This window comes from Tenrec ecaudatus, chromosome 8 (genome assembly GCF_050624435.1).
Source record: "Tenrec ecaudatus isolate mTenEca1 chromosome 8, mTenEca1.hap1, whole genome shotgun sequence".
NCBI lineage: Eukaryota > Metazoa > Chordata > Mammalia > Afrosoricida > Tenrecidae > Tenrec > Tenrec ecaudatus.
In genome coordinates this window covers 134,247,918-134,272,892 of record NC_134537.1, presented here as the reverse complement: position 1 = coordinate 134,272,892, position 24,975 = coordinate 134,247,918, and the positions used below count along the sequence as shown (strand labels likewise).

General features: G+C 39.8%; 1 protein-coding gene across 2 annotated transcripts in view; it reads right to left on the bottom strand.

Moving 5' to 3' along the window:
• Positions 1 to 24,975, bottom strand: part of GLRA3 (glycine receptor alpha 3) — a 184,322-nt gene that overhangs the window by 90,337 nt on the left and 69,010 nt on the right. For both annotated transcript variants that reach the window (XM_075555791.1, XM_075555790.1), the window contains exon 4: positions 19,514 to 19,737. In XM_075555791.1, the coding sequence (XP_075411906.1) occupies positions 19,514 to 19,737 (224 nt within the window). The remainder of the gene's footprint in view (positions 1 to 19,513; positions 19,738 to 24,975) is intronic.

The window sequence follows — 24,975 nt, the reverse complement described above, 5'->3', positions numbered from 1 at the left end:
ATAAATGGCTCCGTGAGTCTCGTCTTTCTAGATCTCAGGTCTCTTGCTTTGTGATGGTCGCACCAGGGTGAAATTGCCTTAGCCAGTTCCCTGCTTCAGCCTGCAAGACTGACTTCCTGCAAGACATCCCTGAGAAGAATCCACATGGACCTACTCCAATGCAGGCCTGGGTGCTGGAGCAGCCGTGTGGAGACCCCTGCCAGCACTGAGATGCTGACACACTCACTGATTGAGCTTTCCTCCTGCAGTCGGCGGCATTGCGTGTATTTTGTGAGATGGAGGAGGACTTTGTAGATCGATGTTGGACATACGGGTTAATGTCGGACTTGTGGACTTGGGCAACACTAGGTTGGAATATTTTCTTAATGTGCACTTACCCTTTATATAGAACTCTCTCATATATACACATGAATTTCTGGGAATTAGGTTTTCTAGTCTACCCAGACTACCACAAATACTAATTGGGACCTTGAGTGCTTGCAAGAAGGAATCCTAGTCACAACAGTTGGTCTCTAGTCACTTGAAGCAACAGAGGAAGTGAAACATCAGGAGTGGGAGGAAGGAACAGAATGTGTGGCTAATGGCGTCCATAAATAACTGCTTCCATTGCCGTGAGACTAGAAGTGGTGGGTGCGTAGGCAACAACTGCAAATGATCAACGCCTCTATAAAGGAATCCTGATCAGAAGGATGCAAATGCAGAACTAAATTTCAAATTATCATGCAATTCAGTATTTAGGGAATTAGTAAGGCTGGAAGAACCTCAGAGATAATCTTGAAACATTTAAACAAATGTGTCCCTGGAAAAAATTTTGAGCTAAACAGTAGTTTAACTTAATTAGTCAATAATATCTGTATTGAGCATCATGTTTTTCAAAATAATCCTTTCTATGGGACAAAATAGCAACCACAATGTGAAAGGTCAAAAAGGAAGCTTAGGGGCAGTGAGTGCATATTGGAAAAGGAGGATGAACATGGTTGACAACTTGAAGAATGTAATCATGGCATTAAAATGTGTATGTAGAAACTGTTGAACTGATGTATGTCCTGTGGTACATATTTTCAAGACTACTAACTAAATAAAAATATTAAAACATATATACTCTCTGTCTGGTTTTCAGGATAGTTTGCTGTGTTCTTTCAGATTTGCTGCCACCACATTACTTTTAGGAAGTATGCTTCACAATAGTAGCTCTGCTTTTATATTCTTTTAAGTTCAATGGTATAAAAAAATTCTTAGTAATATGATCTTTCCTTTGACATTGCAGCTCCAAAACATTAATAAGGGCATATAGGGTAGTTGATATTTTCAAAATGATTATTATATGTTACTGAGTGATATACTTTTAAAATTTGTGCCACCCAAAAGCTTTCTGCAGTGGTGGCACCTTATGCATTTCTGCGGAGCTCCAACACAGAAGACGCATGTATTATACTCTCAGGTTAAGAGCCTCTGCTCCCTAAATATATGTCTTGAATTCCTATATAATACATATTCATTTTGAAATACTCAAACAACATAAACTTAATATACTACAAGATAATTCTGTTCAAATTCTACTTTTCCTTCCACAGTTAATTATAATGAAATTATTGTGTACCCTTACAAATTTATTGTACAAGTTAAAATTATGTGTATTTTTACACACACACGTGTGCACACACAGTTGCATACACAACCTTCTGGAAGTCTGGAGTCCATGAGAATTGAAAACTCCAGCATACATTTCCCTCCTTTGGATCAGCCGTCTTCTATAGATCCTTGGATCAAGAATGGTAGCTGGTCACCGTTTGAGATTTTCTGGTCTTGCAGCAAAAGGACATTTTGTCTTTGGAAGCAATTGGTCTCTCACATTTGCATCCTCTTCCTATTCCTGAGTCTCCTTCTTTCTCTTTTGCTCCGGGGGAATAGATTTCAATAATTGTGACGTGAAGGGCCTCTTGCAAACTTTTAGCTCTTAAACACTGTACAATGAACTAAGGAGTGGAACAAAAGCATTAAATGTATTATTAGGCCAATTCAATGAGCTATCTCATGAAATATGACCCTAATCCTCTAAGGAAAAAATGTCAGATCCCAGGTTTTTGACTGTTCATAATTAGCATCTGCGGCTATGTTTGGGTATGTGTGTCTTCGTTGTTGTTGTAAATATATCTGTCACGTAGCTTTTGCCAATTCAAACTTTTTACTGTTTTACAATCATTTGACAGCAATTACCATAATCAGTTGTCCAACCCTGTCTTTAATCAATGGAATTTTCCTACTGCCTTTAATAACTTCCCCCTTCTCTGTCCCGTCTGCCCCTGGTAAACACTGGTAATTTTGGTGTCTGTTCATTTGGCTTGTGCTTTAATTTATGTGAAGTCTTACATGGTTTCACTGACTCCACTCAGCACAGCGTCCTCCAGCTCCACTCTGACGACAGCATGTCTCAGATCTCACCTCTGCTCTTGTCTGAGTCACGTTTCATTCTGCGTCTGGACCGCCTTCCTCACCTGTGTCTGCCTTTTGGTTAACGCGGAGAGCGCTGCAGTGACCAAGTCTCTCAATAGCTGCTTCCAAATTTTGAGTATATTCTTACAGGTGCAATTGCTGGGTCATAAGGTAGTTACTGTTCTATTTTCAGTATTTTGAGGAAATTCATTTTGTAACTGAGAAGTTACTAACTCCAAAGAAAAAGAATCAATGTTTCTAATGTAGTAACTGGACTTTCGGATACTTTCCCTTGGTTTCAGATACCTCCTTCACTGGAGGTTACATCGACGGGAATGCATGCCTAGTTTTAGACAAACAATGCATCGTGAACAACAATGACAGATTAAATTATATTCACATTGCTGTACACAGCATCTCATGGTGATTAAAATCTTTCTTACTTGAAAATCATTGTAGATTGATATGCAACTCTTAGATATACCTCACGCCCTGCACTTAGTTTCACCCAGTGGGGAACCACTAATAATATTCTCCCTTTGCATTATTTTGTGATTTCAGGAAGATTGTGTAAATGAAACCATTAGATTTGTCAGTCGGTATTATTTTCTGGAGATTAATGTAAGTTAATGAGTGTATTGGTGTTTCCTTCCCATTTTTGAAGAGCATGCTTTCTAAAGGACAGATGCATCATAGCTGAAAACCTTCCAATCAGGGATCTGGAAATTTCCATTTGGGGGCTATTATCAATAGAGCCCCTGTACAGAATCATGTAAGGAAAAGGAACACTAGTGGAACAGCAGGTGCACATTGAGTCACTAACCATAAGTTCCAAAGTTTGAAACCGCCAGTCACTCTGTGGAAGAAAGACAAGACTTTCTATTCCCATAAACAGTTAATGTTCTTAGAAACCCACAGGGGCAGTTCTACCCTGGCCTGTGAGTCACTAGGAGTCCACATGGACTTGATGGCAGTGAGCTTTTGAGTGAAGAATACTGCACATCTTTGGTTTTCTGTTTTTGCATGTATGAAAACAAGTCTTAATTTCTCTGCAATAAATTACCAGGAGGGCAATTACTTCATTTTCCCAATGGCTAACGATGCTCAACATTTTTACATGCTTGTTTAACCATCTGCATATCTTCTTCAGGGAAATGTATCATTGGCCAATTTTCTAATTGGAATTCTCTTTTTGATTTTAAGGTTGAGGTTGGGAAAGGGTTTATATGAAAGATCCTGGTTTACACTGCACACATTTGCTCTCACGCTGTTGCTTCTCTTCTTGTCCCCTTAGTATCTCTCTCCCAGCAACACGTTTAGTAAGATGAGTTGCAGTTTATCAGTTATATTTTGTGTGAATCATGCTTTAGTTGTCAAGTCTAAGAACTTAAGTTGTTGCATAGCCAGATGATCAAATTATTATCTACAAGCTTTATAGTTTGACATTAATGTCTTTGATTAGTTTTGAACTAAATTTTGGAAAGGTATATGATTAAGATACATGTAAAGGTATATGTGTATACATATAATTTCGCCAGAACTATTTGTTGAAATGCTACTACATATTGAATTTCCTCTGCATATTTGTCAAATATATGTAGGGCATACTTGTGTTGGTATATTTCTTGGTTCCATCTTCTGGTCCTTTATCTGTGTCAGTACCTTCCCAATACCATAGATTCTTATCCTTGTTGTTATGTGGTGTCAATTCGGTGCCAACTCACAGTGACTCTGTACACAACAAAGAAGCATTGCTCCATGCTGCGGGAGCCTCATGATTATTACTATGTTTGTACCGGTAAATGCAAACTCCGGGCCACTCCACTCTGTTGAGGGCCTTCCTCTTCTTCACTGCCCTCTACTTTACCAAGCATGATGTCCTTTTCCAGGGACTGGTTTCTCCTGATAACATGCCCAATGTTTGGAGATTAAGTCTTGCCACTTTGCCCCTAATGAGCATTTTGGCTGTACTTACAAGACAGATGCATTTGTTATTTTGGGAGTCCGTGGTACTTTCCATGTTTATTGCCAGCACCATCATTCAAGTGCATCCATTCTTTGGTCTTTCTTATTCAGTATCCCATTTTTACACACATGTGAGACAATGGGAAATACTATGGCTTGGGTCAGGTGCACCGTAGTTCTCAAAGTAGCACACTTGCTTTTGAATACTTTAAAGAGGCTTTGTACAGCAGATTTGCCCATTGGTGATTGAAACACCTCTTTTGACCTTGACTCCTGCGTCTGTGAGCATTCCTTGAAGATCCACACAAGATGAAACCCTTGACAATCTTTTCTCTGTTTATCATGAGGTTAACTCTTGATTCAGTTGTGAGGATTTGTTTCTTTAAAATAAATTGCAGTCGATACTTGAGGCCATGATCCTTGCTTTTCATCAGCAAGTTCTCATTTCCATCAAGAAAGGCTGGTTCATCTGCGTCTCGAAGGGTGTAAATAAGCCTTCCTTCAATCTTGTTGCTGCCTTTTTCTTCATATAGTTCTGCTTCTCAGAGCATTTGCTCAGCACTCAGATTGAATAAGTGTAGTGAGAGGACACAACACTGACACACACCTTTCCTGATTTTATACCATGAGGTATTCCCTAATTTTATTCTCACAACTGCCTCAAGGCTATCCATAGTTTGTTATTATCCACACAATTGAATGTCTTTGACCTATCCAATAAACACAAGCAAACACCATTGTGTCAGTCTCTGACTTCACCCAAGATCCATCTGACATGACTAATGATTCCTTTGTTCCACATCCACTTCTGAATCCAAACTGAAGTTTTGGAAGCTCTCTGTCAATGTACTGCTGCAACCTTTGTTGAATGATATTCAGCAAAATTTTACTTGTATATGATATCAATGATATTGGTTTATAACACGGATATTCCTTAGGACACCTTTCTTTGGGATGGGCATAAATATGAATCTCTTCCACTCAGTGGGTGTGATAGGTAGGTTAATTGTGCCAACATGGTCAATAGGAACATGTGGGATTAATAAGGTCACAGATTGTAGGGCAAAAAGATAATTGGCTTGGCAAGCCCCGCTCTCCTCTCTCTTGCTCTGGTGATCAGACCAGTGTTAGGCTTGTTTAACCAGTCCTCTACCTGAATGTGTGAGCTACGCTATCTGGGGGATAGTCAACCCATGGATTGTGTTGCTAACGCTTGAGGTCCCTTCGAGACCTGCTTCAGCACACTGCTGGTGTATACATTGCTTGAGCATGGGACTTTCAGATCCTGTTATCTTGTGACTTGGTGACCCTGCTGTTTGCTATCTGTGACCGGAATGCCTGCATTACCCTACAGAAGAGTCAGCTGTCTGCTTCCTTGACTTTGGACCCAGCAGCCCTCATGAGTGGAAGGACTTCCCGTATATTAACTGTTCCAAGGAAGTGAGTTGAATTTAGCCCTCTCTACTGCTGTGTGGGCTATTTAGCTGTTATATTCCTTTATGCTGTATCTATCTATCTCTCTATCTATCATCTAGCTATCTAATCATAAGTGTCCTGGGGGCGTTTCTCTAGAAAACTCTGTCTAACACAATTGTTACTGGCAGTGGTCTAGAGAAGTAAGATCATAAATATGAGTTTCTCAAATTAGCTCTCCAGTCTGATTAGGCTTAACAGCATTGATAACTCTATCTCTACCCTTGAAGGCATGGGAAGTCTGCCACTCTTACTAGAGTGGGTGGTGTTAATCCATGGCGTGAAGTCACAAAGCTGATATCCTCAGTATCACCACCAATAGATGAAGTGCTGGGGAGAGGAGAGGCTCTGGGTGACCATGTGTTTGATATCTTCCAGCAGTTTTGTCAGGATGAGAAGTACAGGGAAGCTCATGGGCTGGTCTTCCTTCCCATGGAAAATGTGACCAAGGAAAGGGATAATCTCATACCTCAGAAGCACATCTCAAGTGCCAAATAAGAGACCTCACAGCCTCTGCATGTGCTACAAAGGAGAGTCTCTCTCCTCTAGTAACAGAGCTGACATTGCTGAAAACCAAATCCTGAGTCTCATCATACAAGTAGCTGAATTACAGCATCAGCTGAACTGCAGGTCTAGAACAGTGTCTGATATTAAAGTAATGGCATTAATAGAAACGAATTGGAACCCTGAAACATAGGATGGGAACATAAAGCTGATGATCCAGAAGAGGAGGATATTGAGCCCCTAGAGTTGATAGAGCCAACCCAGTCGATAGATCCAACCCTACCACCTGAGGGGATTAGTTCACTGTCAGGTCATTAAAACAACTCACACCTGAGCAGATTAACCAACCTGCTCAAGTTGAAATGCCAGGTAGGGCTACATCTGTAGCCTTGCCTGGGGGAGATACCTTACAAGCTATTGCTGAGAGCCCCCAGGAAACACCCCCCCACCCATTATTTCCTCTAGACCTGTAACTAGAATTAAGTCTCATAATGTTCATAAAGGTGAGGCTCAGATGATGACTCAGGAAGAAGTGAGCTACACTCATAAAGATCTGCTTGTGTTTTATAATGCGTACATGCAGAAACCTGGGGAATCTCCATGGAAATGGTTACTAAGGGTTTGGGATACTTGTGCAAGGAATGTAACACTAGACCAGTATGAGTTTCTTGATATGGGGTCCCTAAGCACCACAGATTCTTGCTTTAATGTCCCAGCGAGAGAGGCTGAGAGGATCTAATTGTTTATTTGGTTGGTTCACTGAAGCATGGGCTGCCAGAGGCCAAGATTAGACCAACTTGAGGTAGCTGACCTACCTTGGTACACTGTAGAAGAAGGCATCCCAAAGCCTAGGTAAATATATGTTGGAATGGATCTATCAGAATAATCACATAGAACAAAATAGGGAGTGCCCAAGGACATACCCTTCACCACAACAATGAGGAACAAGTCTGTGAAGTGGGCCCCAGGTACTTTGAAGACTCCTGTGACTACTATTTTATGTACACCAGGATTAACAGTGGGAATTGCCTTAAGTGAAATCTGACATGTGCCTGCAATGGTACAGGGCAGGTGTCAACGCTGAATCAGCAGAGACAGGGTGGACCTGGTTATCATAATGGACAGCAAGGTTTCTGCAGTAATCAAGGCAACCTGTCTCGTGTGGACTTATGGCATTGACTATTAGCCATGGTGTTCCTACAAGTGAAATACATGGAAAACCTACTAAATATTTACATGATCTATACAAATGGAAGAATACAAGATCAGGTGAGCAGCAGAAAGCCATAACCACTCAATAAATTCCAAGACCTGAGCCAGTTTAAAGACCCACAACCCCTTGAATGAGGGGGAGGCCATGTCCCGTTGAAGGAGGACCCTGCTATGTCAAAAAAGGTTTACACTGTTAGTCTTTCTTCTAGCCTTCCCCAAAGGGACCTGCGGTCTTTCACTAAAGTTGTTGCTCACTGGGGGAAAGGAAATAATCACACCTTTTGAGGGTCTGAACATTAATTTCAGAAAACCCAAAATGTTTTGAAGGCCCGCCAGTAAGAGTGGGGGCATATGGAGGTCAAGTTATCAATGGAGTTTTAGCTCAGGTATGCCTTATGGTGTGTCCAGTGGGCCCCTGAACCCATCCTGTCATTATTTCCCCAGTTCTAGAATGCATCATTAGAATAGCCATACTTAATAACTTGTAGAACCCCCATATTGGTTCCCTGAAAGGTGGAATAAGGACTAATGTGGTAGGAAAGGCCAAGTGGACACCATTAGGACTGCTTTTGCCTGGGAAAATAGTAAACCAAAAGCAGTACCACATTCCTGGAGGGATTTCAGAGCTCAGTGCCCCATCAAAGACGAAGGATGCAGGGGTGGTGATTCCCATCACATTCCCATCTAACTCACCTATTTGGCTTGTAAAAGAAACAACAAACAAACAGAAGATGATCCTGGAGAATGACAGTGGATTATCATAAATATAACCATGTGGTGACTCCATTTACAATGCCATTCCAGATGTGATTTCATTGCTTGAACAAATTAATTTTTCTCCTGATACTTGGTATGCAGCTATTGATCTAGCCAATGCCTTCTTCTCAATACCAAGCTCAAAGGACCACCAGAAGCAATTTGCCTTCAGCTGGTAGGGGCACCAACACACTTCCACAACTCTCCACCAGACGTACATCAATTCTTACATCCTGTGCCAAAATATAGTTGGAAGGGATCTTGATCACCTGTGTCTTCCACAAAATGTCACACTGGTCCATTATATTGAGGACATTATGTTGATTGGACCCACTAAGAAGGATGTATCAAAGACTCTAGATTCAGTACAATATCTAAGTGTTGGGAAATAAACCCAATGAAGATTCATGCACCCTCCACCTCATAAAATGTCTGGGTGCATTGATACGGGGTATGCCGAGACATTTCTACTAAATAAAGAATAAGCTATTGCATCAGGCTCCCCCCAACAACTAAGCAGGAGGCACAATGCCTAGAGGGCCTCTTCAGATTTTGGAGGCAGCATATCCCTCACTTGGGTGTTCTACTTCAATTTATTTATCAAGAAACTTGAAAGGCCTCCATTTTCGAGTGGGGTACAGAACAAGAAAAGGCTCTGCAACAGGGTCAGGCTGCCATGCAAGCTGCTTTGCCACTGGGGCCATATGATCCAGTTGCCCCAATGGTGCTAAAGGTGTCAGTTGTAGATAGAGATGCAGTGTGGAGTCTTTGGCAGGTCCTTATTGGTGGATCACAGCATACAGACCATTGAGATTTTGGAGTGAAGTCCTGCCATCCTTTGCAGACAACTACTCCCCTTTTGAAAAACAGCTGTTGGCCTGTTACTGGGCCTTGGTGGAGACTGAACACCTCACCGTGGGCCACCAAGTCACCATGAGACTGGAGCTGCCCATCATGTACTAGGTATTGTCTGACCCACAGAGTCGTAAGGTTGGACATGCACAGCAACACTCCATTGTTTAATAGAACTTGTTAAAACAAGATCGGGCTAGAGCAGAACGTGAAGGCACAAGTAAGCTGCATGAAGACGTGGCTCAAATGCCCACAGTCTCCACTCCTGACACAGTACCTTCCTTTTCCTAGTCTGCACCTATGGCCTCCTAGGGAGTGCCTTATGATAATGTAACTGAAGAACAGACAATTCCTGCTGTTTTACTGATGGTTCTCTAAGATATGCAGCTTTCACTCCTAAGAGGACAGCAGCAGCACTACAGCCCCTTTCTGTGCTCTCCCTAAAGGACAGTGGTGAAGGGAAATCCTCCCATTGAGCAGAACTTCAAGCAGTGTACTTGGTCATTCCATTTGCCTGGAAGGAGAAATGGACAGATGTGAGACTGTACACTGATTCGTGGACTATGGCTAATGGCTTGGCTGGATAGTCAGGGAATTGGAAAGAACATGATTGAAAAATTGGTGACAGGGAGGTGTGGGGAATAGATATGTGGATAGATCTCTCTGAATGGGCCAAGAAAGTAAAGCTAATCATGTCTCACGTGAATGCTCATCAAAGGGTTACCTCTGAAGAGGAGGACTTTAACAATCAAGTGGATAGGAAGACACACATGAGGAGACTAGTTCTTTTCTTTCTGCTGTCACTCTTGTCATTGCCCACTGGTCACATGAACAAAGTGGACATGGTGGCAGGGATGGAGGTCATGCATGTGCGCAGAAACATAGACTTCCACTCAGCAAGGCTGACTTGGCCACTGCCACTGCTGAGTGCCCATCTGTTATCTGAGGTTTGCGATTGTCAGTGTATCTTCTTTATATGTGCTTATTGAATACCTTTCCTTTGTTCGTGTTCATTAATGTTGTGTAGGTTTTAATATAAAAGTTTTGCACATGCTTTGTTGTATTGCATTTAAGTGGAGTTTAACCAATTTTAAATGGTAGGTACTGTGTTTTCAATGTCAGAGTCCATATCTTTGCTAGCATGTGATAAAGCAGTTTACTTTTGTCTGTTTATCTTGTACTTTGCAACATTGATAAGTTCATCTATTCATTCCAGAAATTTTCTTTTTGATAATGTTATGTGATTTTCATTGAATAAAATACTATAGTGGCAGTTATACATTGGGCTGCAGTCCCCAAGGTCTGCCGCTCTACAGAAGAAAGATTGGTCTTTATTCTGTCATAATGTTACAGTCTTGGAAATTCACCAGGGCAGTTTTACCCTGACCTATAGGGGCACTATGAGTCAGTATAGTCTCAATGACAGGGAAGTTTTTGCGTGTGTTTTTTTTTAAAGCTTATTATCTGCAAATTGGGATAATTTTATTCTTTTCTGATTTTCATAACTGTGCTTATTACTCTGGATGGAACAGTAGGCTCTGCCTTCAATATGAAAAGGGAGAATAGATAACCTCAACTTCCTCCCGATAACAGGGGTGGGGGAGAGGGAGAAAGATTATAGTGTTCGCTGTATAAGTATAGTTTTGTGCCTGTGTGTTGAGTCTTTCCAAGTTGAGCATTTCTTAGCCATTTATTTGATAGTTAACATGCTTATCAAGTGTGGTCAAATGTTTTTCTGTATTACTTTTATAATCATGTGACTTGTCCTTCGTTGCACTGATTTTATATATGAGAGTATACTATTGGTTCATAAAGTACATTAAAAAGTTTTGTCTTCTAATGTCTGAAAAAGATTGTTTAGAATCGATATTAATTCTTCAACAGCTGGTAGAATGCTCATATGACAACATCTGGGCCAAAAGATTTCTAGTACGGATGCTTCAATTGTCTTACTGTGATAGGGAGCCTCTGGGCGGTTAAGTCGTGTGACTGCTAACCATAAGCTTGGGAGTTTGAATCCACACAGAGACCATAAGTCAGCATCTGGTTAGATAGTGAGTCACAAACAAAACAACAAAAATATTGCTATCTAGTTCTTCTTTGACTCATAGAAACCCTGTCTAGAGTAGAACTGCTCCCTAGGATTTCCTAGACTGTGACTCTTTACGGAAGCAGATTTTCTGTCTCCCACCAAGGGGTTGGTGAGTTATAACCAGTATAGTAGCTGGGCTTACCCACTGAATACTCAGGCATCTTCAAATATTTTTAAGGTTATCCAGGTAATCCAGTTAATAGTTGATGGATGTTTCCTGGTTTCCCCCCCTTTTAGAATTGGTCCATTTTGTCTAAATTGTCAAACTCAAAGCATTCTTACATTTTCCAGTTGGTGTCTTAAAGGCATATAGTGATACCGTCTGTCTCATTTCTGATACTAGAGATTTCTATTTTCTTCTTAAGTCATGTTAGAAATGTGTTCATTTTATTAATATTTTAAATCATTTTATTGGGGGCTCATATAATTCTTATCACAATCCATACATACATGCATTGTGTCAAGCACATATGTAGATTTGTTGCCATCATCATTCTCAAAACATCTGCCTTCTACTTGAGCTCTTAATATCGGCTGTTCATTTTCCCCTCCCTCCCCACTGCCCCCTACCTCATTAACCCTTCATAATTCATAAATTATTATTATTTTGTCATATATTTCCCTGACGTCTCCCCATGCCTTCTTCTCTGCTGTCCCTCCCCCAGGGAGGATGCCAAATGTAGATTCTTGTAATCAGTTCCCCCTTTCTACCCCACATTCTCTCCACCCTCCAGTCATCGCCACTCTCACCACTGGTCCTGGAGGAGTCATCTGTCCTGGATTCCATGTTTCCAATTGCTATCTGTGCCTATGTACATCCTCTGGTCTAGCCAGATTTGTAAGGTAGAATTGGGATCATGATAGTGGGGAGGTGGGGGAGCATTTAAGAACTAGAAGAAAGTTATATGTTTCAGCATTGCTACCCTGCACCCTGACTGGCTCATCTTAATATTTTTAAAGGACCAGATTTTTGCTTCATTGACATTCCCAATTTTCAAATTTCAGTTCTTTAACTATGATTTTTATTATTGTTTTTCTGTTCTTTTTCTTACTTTTGTTTTGTTACATTTTCCACCCTCAACCCCCGTCTAAGTTTTTGAAAGGATCTTAAATTTTGACTTGGGACTTTTTCATACAATTCTAATGTATGTATTTAGTGCTACGAAAATTCCCCTCAGACTCCTTTATAATTGTCCCTCAAGTTTACATACTTTATTTTAATTTTCATTTAATATTATGTACTTTATCTGGACAATCTTCTTAGACCCATTGATCATTTAGAACAATTTTGCTTAGTTCCCAGTAAGTGGATTTTTCTAATTCTTTTTAATGAAAATATTGTTTGATCTTTAGTGATTAAACAAGAATGATTAATAAAATACACTTTATATCCTTTAAAATCATTTCAATTTTTAAAGTTTATCTTTTGACTTAGAATGTGGTTTGTCTTGGTATATTTTCTGTGTACAATTGAACAGAGTATATATTTACACTCTACAAATTTTTATTGGATCTTGATTGTTGATAGTGTTGTTGAATTTTTCTATTGATGAGTCTCCCTGTTTCATCACTCTATCAATTATTGAGAGACAGCTGAAGTCCATGGTTGTAGTTTTAGATTTATCCTTTTCTCCTTTTAATTGCATCAGTTTTGCTTTAGAAATTTTGAAATTCTGTTGTTTAGTATATACATACTGAGTGTATATTATATGTTCTTAGTGACTTAACCATTGAAGATTATCAAACATATAGTCACAACCCCACCCTATCCCAAATTGAAAGACACTGTCACCGTACTGTGGAATAGAGAGTGGAATATAAAGATTTGTTTGCATGAAATGGGAAAAATATGAAAGTAGGCATAATATATGGAACTCAAACTTTGGAGGGCCTGCCATGTTTCTAATAACGTTGGATTCATGCAAAAATACACCACTGTTCCTGCCTCATGCCCTACTGTTCTCTGTGATCAGCCTGCAGCTCTGGGAGGCTGCCGGGTGCTCTGGCTTGCACTGAATTTATGAACTTGAGTTGTGGTAGGCTGTCTTTCTGACCTAAGATTATTTCTTGAAATAAAGCTATATCATAAACATAGATGTCACTAGATTTTTTTTATTAGAAAACCTGACCTAACACAAGAGCCTTTCATCTTTTCACTTGCCCTCTACTCTACTGCCACTGCGTGGTACTGTGATGGCTTGTGTGTTCCCTTTACTCCGTCCTCCGTATTTCCAATGCCAGCAGAGCCATGCACAATGAGCAGGTTTCAGTGGAGTGTACGGATTCACACCCAAGGATCAGAAAGGAATCAGCTGTCCACTTCAGAGGAAGGAGCCCTTGAAAACCTTGGGAACCTCAAAACAGCATTAGGTACTGAAGACCTGGGGTACGGAAACAGAACACTTGGGGTGAGATTGCCAAGGGATGTGCCTGTTGGAGTGGAAGGCAAGCCGAATGTGACTGATGAGGAGCTGCTTTCTCAAGGTTGAGTTGATGGTCGAGATGTCAATGTGACGCCTGAGAGAATTGGGGCATTTGGGATCTTCTTTTGCTGATAGGCACAACTCAAACAACTGCAAAAATCTACTAAAAATCGACACTTCGAATGCATGATGTCTGAACCTAGAAAAATGGAAGTTTTCAAAAATGAAGGGGAATGCATCAAGATCCAGCTCGTAGGCACCAGTGAGCTAGAAGGCCTGATATGGGTCATTTAGAATGAGAACTGTGACATGATTTGCTGTGCCACTAAGAACTCCGTCAAGGGCATAGCTTTGCATGCATTGTCAAAAGGGGCCTTGGATTGGAAAATACCCATAATGTGAGGGGGAAACAAATGCATGAATCCATGCTGCGTGACCTCAACCACCTAAAATTGAGTGCTCAATCATTTTTCTACATACATACGCTGTAGAAGACTGGGTCTCAACCTTCCTAATACTACAACCCTTTAATACAGTTCCTCATGTTGTGGTCACCCCCAACCACAAAATTATTTTTGTTGCTACTTCATGACTTTAAAATTTCTACTGTTATGAATCTGGTAACCCCTGTGAAAGGGTCGTTTGACCCTCAAAAGGGGTCACAACCTATCGGTTGAGAACCGCTGCTGTAGAAAGACATGTCACATTGTAGCTATCAAATCATCAAAATGATTCTGAATGCCTTTAGTGTTCTTTGGTTTTTGCTCTTTTTTTTCATTTTTCTATAATGCACACACACACACAAAGCTTGAAGAGGAGAAAAGAGTGATTTAAAAAAAAGACATTTCAAGCTCAATCTTGAAATACAATTCCATCTAAAATAGGATTATGACTATGTATCTTCAAGGAAATTCAAAGTGGAAGGAGCAGTAGTTTGAATATAGGGTCCTAGTGAAACAAACCAAAGTGGAGGTCACATGATAGAATTTTGCAAGACCAACAACCTGATTATAACAAATACCTTCTTCAACAATATAATGGCAGCTGCACACATGGACATCTTTGGATTGAACACACAAATCAAATTGACTACATCTGTGGGACGAGACCATGGAGAACTCAATATCAGCATCTAAAACCAGGCCAGGGGCTGACTGTAGTACAGACCATCAATTGCTCATATGGTGAGTTCAATTTGAAACGAAAGAAAATTACAAGAAGCAAAAACTAAACTCTGTGCCATCAGGTCAATTCTGTTTCATATTGACTACATCAGGCAGTGCCCCTGTGGATTTCTAAGACTAAGTACTAGAGTAGAAAGCCTCCACAGGGTTGCAGGATTGCTGACCTTGAAATTAGCAATCCCGTGTGTAACTACTACCTCATCAAGTCTATCCCATTGAGATTGCAAGATCACTTCAAGAACAGACATGTTACCTAGAACACTAGTGACAGAAAACCCGATGAGCTGTGGGAGGACACCAAGACCATCATTCACTAAAAATAAAAAGGTCATTAAAAGGAAAGAAAAGAAAGTATAAAGTGGCTCTCAGAAGAGACTGAAACTTGCGTTTCATCGTAGGGTAGCTAAGACAAAGGGAAGAAAGGATAAAATCAAACGGCTGAACAGAAATTTTCAAAGGGCAGTGCAAGAAGACAAAGTCGAATAATGAAATACGCAAGACCTAGAGTTAGATAACCAAAATGAACACCATGGTCAGCCTTAGTGAAAAATTACAGAAAGTTCGAGCATTGAGTTGCAATATTGAAATATTCTATGGACAAAATATTGAATGTTCCAGGAAGCCTCAAAAGAAGATGGAAAGAATACACATAGACATTTTATCAAAAAGGGGCAGTCAATATTCAACCATTTCGAGGGGAAGCATATAAGCAAGAGCCAATAGTACTAAAGGAAGGAGTTCGAGCTACACTGGAATAATGAGTCAATAACAAGAGTCCAGAATTGATAGAATACCAATTGAATTGTTTCAACAAGCCGGCAAAGTGCAAGAAGTGTTTCCTTGGCCAGAAAATTTGGAAGACAGCTGGTTGGCCAACTGACTGAAAGAGATCATATTTGTACCATTTCATAGAAAGATGACCCAACAGAATGCCCAATTATAGAACAACATCATTGATATAACATGCAAGTAAAATTTTGTTGAAAGTCATCCATCAATGGTCGCAACAGTGCCTTGGCAGGGAGCTATTGAAGCTTCAGACTGGACCCAGAAGAGGATGTGGAACGTAGAGTATCTTTTCAGATGTCAGGTGCATCTTGACTCAAACAAGTGTATCTGAAAGTTTACTAGTGTTTTATTGACTATGCCAAAGCATTCAGCTGTTTGGATCATAAAAAAAAAACAAATAAACAAACAAAAACTATGAATAACCTCCAGAAGAAAGGGAATTCCAGAACATTTCATGTGCTCCTGCAGAACTTTTACAAGGCTCAAGAGACAATCGTCCAAACAGAACAAAAAATTCTGCATGGTTTAAAATTGGGAAAGGTGTGCATCAGGGTTGTATACGCTCACCTTGCTTATTCAGTCTGTATGTTGAGCAAATAATCAGTGATGCTAGATTTTGTGAAGAATGTGGGATCAGGATGGCAGGTAGGTCTATTAGCAACCTAACATAGACAGATGACACAGCCTTGCTTGCTTAAAGTGAGAAGGACTTGAAACACTTGCTGATAAACATCAAGGATTGTATTCTTGAGTATGAATTAGGTTTCAATGTAAAATAGATCAAAATCTTTCCAACAGGGTCAATAAGTAACAGGATAAATGGAGAAAAAATTGAAGTGAAGGATTTTGTCTTGCTTGGATCCATAATCAATGCTCATGAAAGCAGCAGCCAAGCGATCAAAAGATGTGTGGCATTGGGTAGATCTGCTGCCAAAGACCCCTTTAGATATTAAAATGCAGGGATATTATGATGAGAGTCAGATGCACCTAACCCAAACCATGGTATTTTCAGTGGCCTCATATGTATGTGAAAGTTGATATTGAATAAGGTAGACTGAAGATTGCTTAATTTGTCTTGGGTGGCTTGCAAAGAATATTTAATATTGAAATACCATGAGACAAGTCTGAAATAACAAAAGGACAAGTCTATCTTGGTAAAAGTACAGCCAGGGTGTCATTGGAGAAAAGGATTGTGTGATAGTTAACACAATTTCATATCAAATTGAAGATATATCAAAATGTAGGGGCGGTATTCAACCTATCAATAAGGTCACAGCCTGATGGTGCCTCTTTGTGGGTGTGGTCTTCTTATACGTAGGGCTTTAGGAACCTCCCCTATTCTCTTTGCCTTCACCTTCCCACTGTGGATCATTCTAAGAGCTTCCTGAGCCCTGTGATATTACCACCGCCCTTGGATCCACACAACTTTGCACCCACCAGCCTATGATATTCCTGAATTCTGCATCATTGCATATGACTGCTTAAGTCTGAAGAGGGACTTATGGACTGGGCTGGAATGTTTCCTCAATTTTAGTTACTTCTTGATATTAAGCTCTTTCTGGCACATATGAGTGTCGCTGGATTTGTTTCTCTAGTCAACCAGGCCTAACACAGATAGTAAGACTTCATCTTACATCCTTTGGACTCGTCAGGGGAGACCAGTCCCTGGAAAAGGACATTATGCTTGCTAAGTACAGGGGCAGTGCAAAGGAGGCAGGCTCTCAACAAGATCAACTAACATAGTAGCTGGAACAATGGGTTTAAGCATAAAAATAGTTACGTGGATGGCAAAAGACTGGGCAGTGTTTTCTTCTGTTGTGCATAGGGTTGTTATCTTCAAAATCAACTCAATGGCACACTAACAAATAGTTTATCAAGAATCATGTTCTCCTCCAATAATGTGCAAATATCTACGAGCAGTCTTGCCATTGCTGCCTGGAAAGAGGCCCCTGGCTGTACTTCTTCCAAGACAGATTGGTTTGTGCTTTTGGCAGTCCATGGTACTTTCAGTATTCTTCACCAGCTCCACAATCCAAACCCATCTAGTCTTCTCTGCTCTTCTTTCCATGTCTAACTTTCACATGAATGCATGCAACATGGCCAATACCAAGTCTTTTCGGTTCCCTAATATCCAGGACAATGATCTGTATGCAGTCCACTTCATTTTTGACAACTTCCCAGGATTCCTGGGTCCCTGCTTCCTACAATTCCTTATTCTTAATATGTTTGCAGCTACTCTTTTCTAATTTGGGGGCTGCTCAAATTAGTGGAGGTCTTGAATTTTTAACTCCATCCAAGTCATTAGAGTCTACCCGACCTGAAAAAGGCACTTCGTTCACAGTTACATTTCGAGTGCTTCTAACTTGAGGACCTCATCATGTGACATTGTCTCTGCTGTCATTCATAAAGTTTTTAGTATGCCAGAGAATTTATTTCACAGGAGTGTGTCTGGTTTGGAGTCATCAGATTTTCAGTAGGTAATCCTTCAGAACTAGACAGCCTATCCCTTTGCATAGTCTGTTCTTAGTCTGGAAATGATGCTGAAATCAATCCCCTTGAGTAATCCTGCAGATATTTGCACTACCAGTGACAGACCTCTCAATATCGCAACAACACTTAAGACACTCTCACTACTAAGCCTGCCATAACATACTTTTAAATAATTAACTGGTAATGTAACATTTTAAAACATTTGCCTTTTTCTATGAAAATCTATTCTTTTTTCAAACACTCTTTTTTTTAATAAATTATTTTATTGGGGCTCATACAACTCTGATCACAATCCATACATACATCAATTGAGTAAAGCACCCTTATACATTCGTTACCCTCTTCATTCTCAAAATTCACCTTCCACTTGGGTTCCTGGAATCAGCTCATTTTCCTTTTTCCCCTTCAAACACTCTTTAACCACTCTTGATACTAAGAACTATGATGAGATTTCTGTTGTGTTTCATTTTTTAACAATTGAATTTAGAAAATACTTTTGATAAATTTAGGATATTCATTCCATATTAAATTGTTTCAGATTTGACACAAAGTATATAATGTTAAGGGCCTGTTTAATGAACTGCATGTATTTTGACTATGAAAGTCAGATTTGAATGATTTCTTGAGTTCAACTGTCAAGAAAGAGTAAATATGCTTTGGGGTCAATTAATTGTGTTTTAGCATTATTTTTTAAAGACTAAACTGCGTTCTGAGAAATATAAAATTAATAAAAAATATTATAGCAATCTTGGCCAGGAAGCATGATAAAGATTTTGATTCTTAACATGTTTTTTTCTTTCTTGTTTAACATACTTACACAGATTTATTTATTCTCCTCTTGTCTTAAAAGTTTATAAATTTGATGGTTAAAATTAAAAATGGCTGGAGGTCTATAAGGTATCTAAAATGTAATATATACTCAAAGAAAACAGGTGAAAATCAATATCAGAAAAATCTAAGCATTAATTTACATATACATATTTAAAGGGAGTATGGATACATGAAATATAATCAGTATAATTCAGCTGTCTATGCTTTTTTCTAAAAGCAATGTAACAACCTGTTTAATGTTAACATTCACATCTCCCACTTGTTAAAAAGGTGGATATCCAGTAATCATTCCTGGATCTGAAACTTGGGTCTGTGTTATAAAGAATACAGAATGATTACTCTGTCAGACATTTTTATATTAGGATTGTGTACCAGAGAATCTAATGGAACTACTACAGTCCTTGCTGATAAACTTCTACACTTTCCCCAAAAGGGCAAATGAATAATAATGATAATATTCATGAAAACCACTGTTTCACTGCATTCATGAGCTGAAGTTGAACACTCACCTTATTGAATAGAGAACATTTCCATTTTTGAAGATTCTTAGCAATTTGTTGTCTGTGGTGACTTCGTGGAAATTGGCACCTTTCTCGTTGGCAAAGAATAAGTCAGGCTTCCAAATGGCATCCAGCATGGAAGGGTCTAAGTCCAAAGAATCGTCGGGGTATTCACTGTATGCAAGGCGAGGGTCATTCCATTTCTGACGAAGGAAGATGTTCACTCTGTAATCCTAGCGTAGACGATGAAAAGAAAGCACATCAGCTTTATACAGTCGAGACGGCCATAGGTATTCTTCGAGTTTTTCTAACCTATTACAGAGTCGCCAATATTGTGGTGAATCTCTGTATGACAGTTGTCATTCATTACTAACTGATTGGATTTTTCTTCATCTTTCACTACTCCAGAGAGAATAAACCAAAGTCTGAACCTTTGATAACCACTCAGAAACGTTTAACATCCCTTTTGTCGTCACCAAGGTAGCTTGTAGAAGATCGCATTTTCAGACTGCGGGAAGCGGATGACAGTGGGGCCCTCCTGACCTGGACAGCAAACTGCAGCTCTTGAGCCATATGTGACTCTTTTGAGACATACATGTGGCACTGAAGTAAAATTGAAAAATGTTCAAGGCTATTATTCCAATAATGGTGATTTCATTTGTTTGTAAAAACATTGATGATTTTTGAATAATTTTTACATTATTGTGAGGGGCAAGATTGTCTATTCCATCTCAAATGTTTGCCAACCCCTGCTCTGGTTGTAGTCCTGGATCCCCTTCCCCAGTGAGTCATTCTCTCAGGGCATACTGTGCACTCTATGCTCTGCTGCATTTTTTGCTATATTTCAGTACATATCAATACGTGTGTTTTAATGTTCCCTCTAACCACACACATACACACACTCACACACACATTCATAGGTCTAGTCTCACTACTTTCCCATCCCTGTTTCACTTGCCTGTTTATGTATGTGCATACCTATTCATAGATTATTGCTATTACTCTTATTGCAAAATTATGATTGTAATAGTAGTTACATTTTTTACCTTTAACTCTTCTGCTCATTCATGTGTCTTTGTTTGCTTTGATCATTGGGGCAGATCTCCCCTTATTGTATATATAGGTTTTGCTTTCACTCAAGCTCATGTGTATATATTGTTTAGTAATCAATTTACTGCACCCCTTCCATCCCTGGTAATCTTCTGTTAGTAAGCTGATTCTAGACTTCTTACACTAATGTTCTGATAAAATATTTGTCCTTATGTAACTGTCCAGTTTCTCTCAGCACAACTTACTTCAGGTTCTCCATGTGATGTGATGTGTTACAAGTTCATCTCTATTCTTTAAAGGTGTATGCTCTTCCATTGTGTGGATGTGCCATTCGTTCACTGCTGAGAATTTAAGTGGTTTCTACCTTTCCCTACTGTCAGTAATTGTATTATGAGCACTAGTGTGCATATAGTCATTTACTTCATATATTTTGTGTTTAACTGCTAGATCTTATGGTATTTCTATTTATAAAATATTAAGAAAATACCATGCCAGTTTTCTTTTCTTTTTTTTCACTCTTGACTGGGATGCTAAACCAAGAAAAGGTAAATTTGGAAGCACGAGGGGTCATAATAAGGGTTCAGCCTGCTTGAGAGGAAGGTTCAGATAGGAAACAGACAGCTGTGTGCTTAAGCGCCTAGATCTAACTGGGCATGAAGCCAAATCCATCTCTGGGACTGTTTTGTTATCTGGGCCAATGGGTTTAACTTTTGCTTAAGCTATCTTATAGCTGAGACTGTGTCCCCCAAAAATGATGTGTTATACAACCCAACTCGATACCTATGAACTCAATCCAATTTAGGAATGAGTTGACTTTGTTACACTAATGAAGCAGTATGATAGTTGGGTTGCATCAACTTGGCTGGGCCAAGATTGTCAGTAATTTGGCAATAGTCCCCCACAATATGATCGAGCACAATGTAATCAACTCCATCATAGGCTCTAGCATAATGTGATCAAGCCTGTGAGCATCCTGAAGTTGTGGTGGAGTGCAGCCTCCTAGATTAGATCACAGCCTTAATGCAACTGGGAAAAAAAAGACTCCTTGGGGTATGGCCTGCTCCTCTTTCAGCAGACTCTGTGGGAAAGCATGCACTTCTGCTGGGTCTGGATCCTGCATGTCGTTTTTATTTCCATACCCAGTTTTCACAATGCACCATTTTACATTCTCACCAGTAGTACACGTGTGTTCCAGTCTCTCCATATGTTCACCAGCAGTGGTGCTTACATTTGTTTGTTTGTTTTCTACATTGCTATTAATGCTAGGTTGTAATGCTATTTCACTCTTGATTTGAATTTCTCTAATGGCCAGTGATTATCAGCATATTTATGTGTTTGTTGAATATTTGAATGTCTTAATCCACCAGAAATATGAATATCTTACCTTCCAGGACAAAGTGAATTTGAGATTAAATTTAAATTGTGAATAAATCTAGTATCTTGAGCTAGAATTACACAGGTTATAGTTACAAAGGTAACTATAAGTACCTTGGTTGACAGGAGAGTGAGTATCAAATTTATGTGATATGAGCTATATTTGGTCAGCCAATGCTAGATTTTAAGATGGAGGATGAGGACCATGATTCAATGAAAATTGACATCCCACTAACCCATCCAAGAGGAGGGTATTATTTATACCTCAACAGGAGAGGAAGAGAGGGACAAGACTCCAACTTGGTGCACCAAGACATGAATGCAACATACCAGCATGAAGCAGTGAATCAACAGAGAAGTCTGCAGGGCTGAGCCCAATCCCAACTAACTAAAACTCCCCACCTCCCCAGAAGAATGCACTTCAATGCAGCTCAGGGAGAGGGGTGCTTCTGATCAGGAGCAAAAGAAGAGGGAAGGAGAGAGAGAGTGGAACACTTCGTGGCCTACCAAGCCCCAAGTATGTTATTCTCCCTCAGAGCAGCAATGCACAGAGAGGACCACAGGGTCAGCTCCACCATGAGACACAATGTCCCTCACTGACCCTTAGTGCAACGGGGACAACACTGGAGGCACAGCGTGGGAACTGTAACCAACCTGACCCAACCACAACCGGGTGAAATGCTAAGGGCGTGCAACAGAGCAGCAAGGGGAGCAAAGCACTGAAGTCCCCAGAGAATACCAAAAATAGAGTTTGGGGGCAGGGCATGGCACCTCATCAGACTCGACTGGAAAATATTCCTAAAAGTCAAAAACTAGACCTGGAACTATTATAGGATTTTCTTTGGGGCTGTTGCTTTTCTGTTGCTATTATTGTTGTTGTTTTCGTTTTCTTTTGGTATATTTTGCTTGGTCTTATTTTTGTGCTCATTGTTGCTGAATGTCTGTCTAGATAAGACAGGTGGGATAAACTATCTGAAGGAGAAAACTAACAGGGTTGATGATTCCAGGGGGACATGGGAAATGGGGAGGGGGGAATTTTTTTTGGAGGGGGGGAGTGCCAAGAAACCCAGGGAGACGGGAACAACAAGTGATCTAAAGTTGACCATCAGGAGGACATATGATGCCTAGTGGAGCTTGATCAAGGGAAATGTAGCCTAGATGAATTACCAAAACCCAACTTGAAGGCCGAACTTGATAGTGAGACAAGAGGAAAGTAAAAGGAAATAGAGGAAAGAACTTGGAGACAAAGAACATTGATAGAGGTCTAAATATAGGCATGTATATATGTATGTGTATATATATAATGATAGGGAAGCAGATATATGTACATATATTTATTTGTTAAGTAGTAAAGCAGCTGATGGAAATTTGGCCTCCACTCTAGTACTCCCACAACTCAAGAACACTTTATTCTATTAACCCAGCACTCTGTGATGCTCACCTTCCCTGACATAATCACTGAAGACAAATGGGTGTATAGCAAATGTAGTGAAGAAAGCTGATGGTGCCAGGTTATCAAAAGATATAGTGTCTAGCAGTCTTAAAGGTTTGAAGATAAACAAGCGGCCATCTAGCTGAGAAGCAACAAAGCCCACATGGAAGAAGCATACCAGCCTGTGTGATCACAAGTTGTTTATAGGACCAAGTATCAGGCATCAAAGACGTAGAGCAAAAATCATATCAATATGAATGAGGGAGAGGGCAGAGTGGAGACCCAAAGCACATCTGTAGAAAATAGGACATCCCCTTACATAAGGGTAACAAGGAAGAGACAAACCAGTCAGGGTGCAGTATAGCACCAATGAAGCATATAACTTTCCTCTTGCTCTTTAATGATCCCGCCCCATTGTCATGACCCCGATTCTATCTTACTAATCTCGCTATATCAGAGACTATACACTGGTACAAAGAAGAGCTCACAACATGGAAGCCAGGACAGAGAAACCCCTTGGGACTGATAATAAGAGTAGCGATACCAGGAGGGTAAGGGGAAGGTGGGGGAGAAAGAGGGAACTGGTCACAATAGTTGACATATAACCCATGACTAGGGGGACAGACAACAGAAAATTAGGTGAAGGTAGTTCATGGTTGGGGAAAGACATGAAAAAAACAATAATTTATAAATTATCAGGGGATCATGAGTGGGAAGAGGGGAATGAGCTGATACCACAGACTCAAGTAGAATATGTTTTGAAAATGATGATCACAACCTATATACCAATGTGCCTGATTGACAAAATGTATGTATAGATTGTGAAAAGAGCTGTAAGAGCCCTCTATAAAATTATTTTTTTAAGTTGGTATCCCATGAAAGTTGGAAAAAGAAATGGAATGGACTCCACCCTAGAGCTTCCAAAAAGAATGCAGGCAGGTTGAAATATTGGTTTTGGCAATGAGAAACTATAGGCTTCTTATCTTCAAAAATGTAGCATAATGTGTTTTATCAAGTCACTAAGTCTGTGGTAATTTGTTATAGTAGAAATCGACAATTAATCCATAGCTTTAAAAATTATTTATACACATTCGTTTTGTTATTGATGAGTTATATATATATATATATATATATATATATATATATAGTCACTCACTTGAGAGGGTAGAACATTTAAAGCAAAAGCATGGGGTTTGTATCAAAATCATCATGCTTTGTTGCTGTAGATTATGATTCATGATAATCCCTTGGACATTGGAATATAATTTTCAAGGTCATAACTTCTTGGAAGCAGATAGCCAAGCTTATAAGATGTCTCTGGGTGTATAGAGCCATAATTAGTGACCCAAACAATTTCTAAATGATTAGAAGATAATTGTACTTCTCTCAAAGAAAGAAGGAAAAATTCTAAACTTCTTCATGAATGTGTCACAGGTTCAATTTTATAACACGTTTTAAGACTAAAGTACTGTGTAAGATAGGCTTCCCTGCATTACAAGGAACAAAACACGAATCCGCAATGGTGTGATAATTGCTTCTAGTGTCATTTCCATAACAGCCCAGGGTTCCTGCAGCATCTGCTCTATGAACTCTGCCACAGGAGGGTGATGGTCTG